Genomic DNA, 8,486 nt, shown 5'->3' on the forward strand with positions numbered 1-8,486 from the left:
GGGTCCCAGAGCTTGGGCCCCTGGCACCTGTAGGTGACATCTGGACAGAGCTCCCGGCTCCTGGCTTCTCCCAGGCCCAGACGTGGCCTTTGCAGCCACTTGAGTGACTCAGAAGACGGAAAGTCTCTTTCTGTCTCTCCATCTGTCCGTCAGTTTTTCAAACAAGTCTGTATTTAAAAAAAAAAAAAAAAAGGAGGGATTTAGTGAAAACTCCAGTAACACTAACTCCTACTTCTTTTACAGCTGTGTTTAGACTGTCTTGCTCATGAACCTGTGTAAGAAACACAGGTTCGTGCTTTTCACTGTTACCAGGTTTTCTTTATTAATTTAATGGTCCTCTTCAATCATCTTCCAGGTAAACCTAGAACAGGCTTTTGGAAAAAGGTCGGTGACTGGGCCCGGCAGCGTGGCCTAGCGGCTAAAGTCCTCGCCTTGAAAGCCCTGGGATCCCATATGGGCGCCGGTTTTTATCCCAGCAGCTCCACTTCCCATCCAGCTCCCTGCTTGTGGCCTGGGAAAGCAGTCTAGGACGGCCCAATGCATTGGAACCCTGCACCCACGTGGGAGACCCGGAAGAGGTTCCAGGTTCCCGGCTTCGGATTGGCGCGCACCGGCCCGTTGAGGCTCACTTGGGGAGTGAATCATCGGACGGAAGATCTTCCTCTCTGTCTCTCCTCCTCTGTGTATATCTGGCTGTAATAAAAATGAATAATTCTTTAAAAAAAAAAAAAAGGTCAGTGACTAATTTTACGTTTGATCTTATAAATAGTAGGCCTAGTCACCCAAGAACTATTTTGTAATGAAAAGATTATGATTAGTCTAGCACAACTATAGAATCTGAGTATTTTACACCAAAGACTCGAAGCAACAATTTCTACCCGTAGCGTCCAAGTTTAGCCGGTGCATTAAATAGACCAAGTTAGAAGAACTCATCAGTTTGGAAAGTCCTGCTTCCGTTTCTGATTGTAGTTTCCTGTTAATTTGCATGCTGAGAAGCAGCTGGTGATGTAGTTAGGTTCCCTGCTACCCATGTGTCAGAATCATAATGAATTCTGAACTGCCTAGCTTTGGGCTGGCCAGACCTGGTCATTGCAAGCATTTGGGGAGTGAAACAGCACGTGGAAGATCTCCGTCTGTCTTTGTCTCTCTGGATTTTGAGTAAATAAAAATACATTAAAATTAAAAGAAGATGATCTCACAGAAAATAAACTGCTCCCTACTTCAATAAAACTGACTATTCAGAATCTACTACATGTCAAACATTATCAAACATGGGAGGGGGAGTGCAAATAATATATTGTCCTGTCAGATTGTTATATACCAATGTTATAATATCTGTTAGAAACAATATGTTGCCTTGAAATATACGTTTAATAAAATGTATGCATCTGAACTTTAAAAGAATCATATGTACATCTCTTGGAATACAGCATTGTACTGACCTTTTCCCAAGTAGGCAGGACGCACCAAACTCTTCTGTGCTGTCAGTCACAACAAAAGCAGGGAAAGGTTAAAGGGAACAATGTGAGTCCTTGAAACATGCGCTGCCAAAAGAAAAAGTCCCGGCTTGATATAAAACAACAGTGATTTATACGGCCTAGTGAGCCATCTGTATCATATCTGGGCTGTGTGCTCAGAAACACTGGCCTGAAGGCAGTCAGACTCCTTAGATTGTCATCACGAAAATCATCATCAAATGGCAGGCTTGCCTGAATTCAAAAGCAAAAACTGGACAAGAGGAGCATGTGCAACAGACAACAGTGCGCCGTTTCTGCTGTCCTACATTTAAATTCCCAAAGGCAGTGTCACAGAAGGGCGGTGGGAAGCCCAGAAAATGCTTCTTGCAATTCTAGTTCATTTAGAGAAGATCTTTCTTAGATATCGAATCTCAATTTTAAGACTATCAAGGGCAAAAACATTTAGTGACTGGTCAGTAGCCTTTAGTGACTTCTAAATGATGTAAACCAAAATGCTTTACCTCTGAAAAGAGTTAAGTTGGTCAAATACTAGGAATACAAGAAAACGCAGAACATTTCAGATCCCATGGAACATGACAAAAGAGGTGAATCATAGCTGCCGTTTCGTGCCCACTTCCTGTTTGCTAATATCTTTGTCCACTATAAAATCCCATTGAATACTGACAGTAGGCCTTGAGGCATGGGTTGGTATCTGTTTCTTTCCAGATGAGAAAAGGAATTGAGTTTAAACCTGTTTGACTCCAATTTTTTTTTTTTTTTTTGCTGTTTTCTTGGTTTTTATTAAGACATTAGGGGCCCGACCTGGGGAGTCAGAGTACAGGGTTCTAATTTGGATTACAGACTTGGACACTAAGTAGGTCATTGTATTTAACTTAAGATATTCATTCCATCTTTTTGAACTTCAAATTTCCACATACTTGAGTACTTCAAGGAATTTATGAGTAGGAATGGGACACACCAGGCTAAGTCTCTGCCCCTGGCACTGGTGTCCCACATTAGTGCTGGGTTGTGTCCCAGGTGCTCCTTTACAGTATAGCTTCCTGCTTATGGCCTGGGAAGGCAGCAGAGGATGCCTCAAGTCCTTGGGTCCCTATACCCATGTGGGAGACCCAGGAGTTCCTGGTTTCCAGCTTCGAATTGATCCAGCTCTGGCTGTTGTGGCCATTAGGAGAGTGAATCAGCACACGGACAATCTTTCTCTGTAACTCTGTCGTTCCAATAAAAATAAAGCTAAGCCTTTTAAAAAAAATTCTATTTTGATGCAAAAATTTGAAATCCATGCCTTTTTTCCCCATAGTACTTGTTTCTCATGAGCTTTTTGAAGACGTCCTCATTAGTGCAATGAAGGTATTGGATCTGCTGATCTTTCTGATTCGCTCCAACTTCAACATTCTCCTCCAGCAAGGGGAAGACTCTGGATCAGGTATTGGACACCTGTTTTCTTGTCCTTCCCTCAGGCAGGAGCAGCCCTCTTCCTCTGACCCCAGCATCTAATCCCGGCTATGTACATGACCCCCATGGGCCACTGAGAGTAAATCCCAAAAATTGGTCACAGAGAAAAGTCACCCTGTTTCTCCAGGATTGTGAACAATAAGGATGATGAGAGTTTGTGCCTTCTGTAGGCATACCCCAAACCAGAGTGGTTAGTTACTTGAGGAACAAATTGCTAAGCCTGCTTACTGGTACATAAATGTCGTACTAGAGCAATCCTGACTTTGATTAGAAAGGGATTTTATAGTGCAGAGAAAACTGTAGAGAATTCTTGAGATGACTTTCTTAACTAGATTGGGAACAGCTTGGTATTAGGAAGGAAAAATAGTATGAAAACAAATTGTCAAAGTTTACTTTTCAAACTGATAGAAGACTTTAGTCTTGATGGATATGTCAGATTTTCTTTTTTTTTTTTAAAGTCTCATGATAATACTGCTTGCTTCTCCTCTTCCAAATTTTGAAATTCTCCTATTCAGAATGTAGAAGGACTAATAATAGGCAGGCTGGGTCCTGGGTGGAATGAGGAGGTATGGAATGTCTTTAGGAGGACACTTGGGAGCTGGTACATAGTAGGGTGGGCCTCTGCCTGCAGTGTTGGCATCCCATATGACATCACCTTGTTTATGGCTGCTCCACTTTGGATCCAGCTTCCTGCTGATGGCCACGAAAAGCAGCAAAAAAGGACCCAGGTCCTTGGTCCGCTACCCCCTTGTGGGAGACCTGGAAGAAACTCCTGGCTCACAGCTTTAGATTGGTCCAGCTCTGGTCATTGTAACCATTTAGGGAATAAACCAGCTGATGGGAAGATCTCTCTGTGTGTAAAACCTGCCTCTCAGGTGGAAGTGAATAGATTTTTAAAAATTTATTTTTATTGGAGAGGCAGATCAGATTAACAGAAAGAAGGAGGGACAAAGAGAAATATTGTCCATCTGCTGATTCACTCCCCAGATGGCCACGGCAGCCTGAAGCCAGGAGTAAGGAGCTTCTCCTGGGTCTCCCACATGTTTGGAAGTGGAAGATTAGCCAGTTGAGCTGACAGATCAGCCCCATGAATACATCTTAACCCAAAAAAAAAAAAAACTTTAAGGGAAAAGAGCTTTAGCAAAAACAAAGAACGAACCCAATGGCTCTGGGTGTCCAGTTTTATCACAAGAGTAACAAGGAAGTAGTGAGTCTACCTGTCAGAGTTTTCAGCTGATCATGGAAACAGAAAGAAGCTACCTGTGCCAGCCTTCTCCTGGTTTTTTTGGTTTTATCCTGAGCAAGCCAGACAGGACTGTAGTTCCAGCCTTTTGATGAGTTTGATACGTTCCACACTCTGATTGATTGCTAGCTGCTGTTTTATACCCCACCCCCAACGCTCCAAAAAATTTGTCCTTAAAACACTTAACCATCACAGTCTCTGTTTTTTCCTCTCTTGGAGTCCCGCTCCTGGCTTAGTCTGTATCTATGGGGCTCACTGTCTTTTAGATCATCTGCCCTTGGAGCCACCCCACCATATTGTGGCAAAGCCCAGATCACGTGGAGCAGCTGGCGGCGTGGGTGGGAGTTCCGATTGACTGGTGGAGTAATGAAGCATTTGGCTGGCCATTTTTCCAAGCTCTGAGGAAATAAGTGACCTTTCTCCTCAGTTCCAGGAAGGTAGCTTCTAAAACTTGGGAATTTCCTGAGTGGAAGGCATCTTTGGTATTCATCATAATCTCTGCCAGTTGATGCTAATGAGGTGACTCGTGGCTGCTGCTGAGACAGTTGAAACCAATCACATACTCAGGAGAGAGGCAGGAGGTCGGCACTGTGTTGCAGTGGGTTAAGCCACTGTCAGAGCATCTGCATTCCGTCTGAGTGCCAGCTGCTCCACTGTGGGTGCAGCTCCTTGCTAATGCATCTCGGAAGAGCAGCAGAAGATGGCCCAAGTCCTTGTGTCCCCACACCCGCATGGGAGACCCGGATAGAAGTCTAGTGTGCTGACTTGGGCCTTACCAGATCCTGGCGCTTTGCTGCCATTCGGCAGTGAATCAGCAGATGGAAGATCCTGCTCTCTCTCTCTCTCTCTCTCTCTCTCTCTCTCTCTCTCTGTAGCTCTGCCTTTCAAATAACTAAATTAATAAATAAATAATTCTTTTTAAAAATGCAGACTGATCATGGCAAAGAGAAGCTTTTTAAAAAAGATTTTATTTATCAGAATGGCAAAGATATATATAGAGAAAGAAACAGTATGGTCTAATCTGCTGGTTCACCTCCCACATGGGTCTGGGCTAGGCCAAAGCCAGGAATGAGGAGCTTCTTCTGAATCTTCCATGTGGATGAGAGGGACCCTAGGATTTGAGCCATCTTTTGCTGCTTTCCCAGACACGTTAGCAGGGAGACAGATCTGAAAGCGGAGCAGTCAGGACGCAAACTGGGACCCACATTGGATGCTGGGGTTACAGGCAGTGCACCCATTACACTGAAACACTGGCCCTCCTAAAAGAACATTTTCAAATCTTTTAGTTATTTATTTGAAAAGCAGAGAAAGAATCTTTCAGATGCTGGTTCACACTTCAGTTGCCCACAGTAGCCAGGGCTGGGCCAGGCAGAAGCCAGGTGCTGCTGCCAGGCGTTCCACATGGGCGACAGGGATCCCAACACTTGGGCCATCTTTTGTTGCTTTTGCCAGGTAACTAGTGGGGAACTAGACTGACAGTGGAACAGCCAGGATGTGAACCAGTTCTATATGTGATGCTAGTGTTGCAGCAGGAGTTTTACTGCTTCTGAGTGTGAAGGGCAGGTTAACTTGATCTTTCCATCCATGTTCATTTAGAGCAAAGCCCGAAAGCTACTCGACAGCTATACTCAAGGAAATATACCTCCAAAAAGCTCATCTGTGCCTGGATGTGCGATCTAAGTGACAAAATTCTCCATTTCAACTGGATTGTTCTCAGGATAAAGTTAGGCCATTTTGCATGTGGGAAAGTGAAAGAAAACTGTGGCAGATTGTATTTTCTACAATGGCCTCAACAATGTTTCTGGTCCCAGATGCTCTTTTACCGTTTCCCCACAGAGAGTTGGAATCTATGTCCATTTCCCTTGAGAACAGGTGTGGTTGTGTAACCGACTAATACAGAAATGATAAAGTGATACCATAGAAATTCCAAGATTGGGTTTTATTTATTCATTTACTTGAGAAGCAGACCAAAAAAAAAGCTCCTTTCTTCTGGCTTATTCCCCAAATGCTTGTACTAGTTTTGACTGGGCCAGGCAAAAGCCAAGTGTGGGAACTCAGTCACTGGAGCCATTACCACTGCTTCCTGGGTTTGCAATAGTAGGAAGCTGGAATCAGAAGCAAGACCCTGGACTCAAACTCGGGCGCTCAGACATGACACAAGGATGTCTTAACTTCTGGGCTTAGCATCAGTTTTAAGTTTTAGGGCCCGGCAGCGTGGCCTAGCGACTAAAGTCCTCGCCTTGAAGGCCCCGGGATCCCATATGGGCGCCGGTTCTAATCCCGGCAGCTCCACTTCCCATCCAGCTCCCTGCTTGTGGCCTGGGAAAGCAGTCGAGGACGACCCAAAGCTTTGGGACCCTGAACCTGCATGGGAGACCTGGAAGAGGTGCCTGGTTCCCGGCTTCGGATTGGCACGCACCGGCCCGTAGCGGCTCACTTGGGGAGTGAATCATCGGACGGAAGATCTTCCTCTCTGTCTCTCCTCCTCTCTGTATATCCGGCTTTCCAATAATAATAATAATAAATCTTAAAAAAAAAGTTTTAAGTTTTAGATGTCACAAGACAACCGTGAAGATGATGGACTGGGTGCTTAAAAATCCCCATCCGCCAGAGAAGCATGGGGGTATTGGTAAAATGATCAGAATCATGTTTTTCAGAACTCTACTAATTTATTGAATGCTTGTGCTTATTCCAGGAACATTTCTTCAAGAAAATGATTGGATCTTGGTAAGAACAGTGAGCTTTGTAATGTGTTAACGTGTCCTTATTCTGTATTCCCCTCCCTAGCTCTGGTGACCTTATAGAGCAGTGTCTTGAAATCCCAGTGAGAACCAGGAGCTCAGCCATCACTGGAAGGGCAGAATGGTGCTGGAGACCTCCCCAACCTTGTTTTCAGAGAATTGTCACGATTTGACCTGCCTGCGCAATCCCTGATGACCTCATTCTCCACAGTGCCATTATGCTACCTGGCTTAGAGCTTGCTCAGCATAAACAGCCTTTTTCCTGGGGTATGCTAATGAAAAATAATTGAAGATATTCCCTGACATCACAGCATGAGATTGTCTAACCAATATTAGTAAAAAAAAAAAAAATAGTATCTACAAATAAGTGTTAAGTTGAAATCCAGGAATTGAAAAGTCTGCAATAACGAGCGTAAAATTAGCTAGAAGGGTTTCATCAGTCTTCCAGATCTGAGCAGGCAAAAGAAAGAATCAATGAAGTTGGAGTCTGGACCTGCTGACCCGCAACCGACAAACCGGCCCCCCGCGTCGCGTGTGCCATGTCTGGTTCCTCCAGCGTCGCCGCTATGAAGAAAGTGGTTCAGCAGCTCTGGCTGGAGGCCGGCCTCAACCGCGGGAAGGTGTACCAGGCAGCTGCAGACTTGAAACAGTTTTGTCTCCAGAATGCTCAACATGATCCCCTGCTGACTGGAGCATCTTCAAGTACAAATCCCTTCAGACCCCAGAAAGTCTGCTCCTTTCTGTAGTCAAACAAATCTATCAGAGGGTTCCTGAACCACTTCTCATTAACCGGTGAATATTCATTCAAAAGGGCTAAATTTGAAGTCTGTACAAAAAGCTTCCCTTGGGGCCCGGCAGCGTGGCCTAGTGGCTAAAGTCCTCGCCTTGAATGCCCCGGGATCCCATATGGGCGCCGGTTCTAATCCCGGCAGCTCCACTTCCCATCCAGCTCCCTGCTTGTGGCCTGGGAAAGCAGTCGAGGACGGCCCAAAGCTTTGCGACCCTGCACCCATGTAGGAGACCTGGAAGAGGTTCCTGGTTCCCGGCATCGGATTGGCGCGCACCGGCCTGTTGTGGCTCACTTGGGGAGTGAATCATTGGACAGAATATCCTCCTTTCTGTCTCTCCTCCTCTCTCTGTATATCTGACTTTGTAATAAAAATACAAATCTTAAAAACAAAAAAAAAAGCTTCCCTTAACACATGTGCCATAATACACAAACTTCTACATTGATCAGTCCTTAACATCTACCTCTCTGTTTTCATAAATTTCTATTTCACAACGGTAATTATTTTATATACACTGGCAGCAGCAAATAAAATACTTAATATAAAAGTAAGAAAAAAAAAAGAATCAATGAAGTTGAAGATAGGTCAACTGATATTACCCAGGCTAAGGAACAGAAAGAAGAAGAAACACACACACACACACACACACATAAAACAATGGAGTGTCAAAGACCTGTAGAGTACCATCAAGTCTACCAAGATGTTTGTAAAGGGCAAATAGAAAAATTATAGTCTAAAATTTCCATAATGGGCCCAGCGCAATAGTGTAATGGTTAAGGTCCTC

At 44.5% G+C, this 8,486-nt stretch overlaps 1 protein-coding gene across 1 annotated transcript; it reads left to right on the forward strand.

The window, feature by feature from the left end:
- The first annotated feature begins 7,406 nt into the window (after window positions 1-7,406).
- On the forward strand, window positions 7,407-7,752 carry LOC118759805 (guanine nucleotide-binding protein G(I)/G(S)/G(O) subunit gamma-5-like). The gene has a single exon (XM_058655526.1). The coding sequence runs from the start codon at window positions 7,454-7,456 to the stop codon at window positions 7,658-7,660; it is 207 nt and encodes a 68-aa protein (XP_058511509.1). The 5' UTR covers window positions 7,407-7,453; the 3' UTR covers window positions 7,661-7,752.
- The last annotated feature ends 734 nt before the right edge of the window (window positions 7,753-8,486 follow it).

This window comes from Ochotona princeps, chromosome 26, assembly GCF_030435755.1.
Source record: "Ochotona princeps isolate mOchPri1 chromosome 26, mOchPri1.hap1, whole genome shotgun sequence".
NCBI classification, from domain to species: domain Eukaryota; kingdom Metazoa; phylum Chordata; class Mammalia; order Lagomorpha; family Ochotonidae; genus Ochotona; species Ochotona princeps.

Coding starts and splice junctions, on each gene's coding strand:
- LOC118759805 (XM_058655526.1), top strand. CDS start 7,454: ATGTCTGGTTCCTCCAGCGTCGCCGCTATGAAGAAAGTGGTTCAGCAG.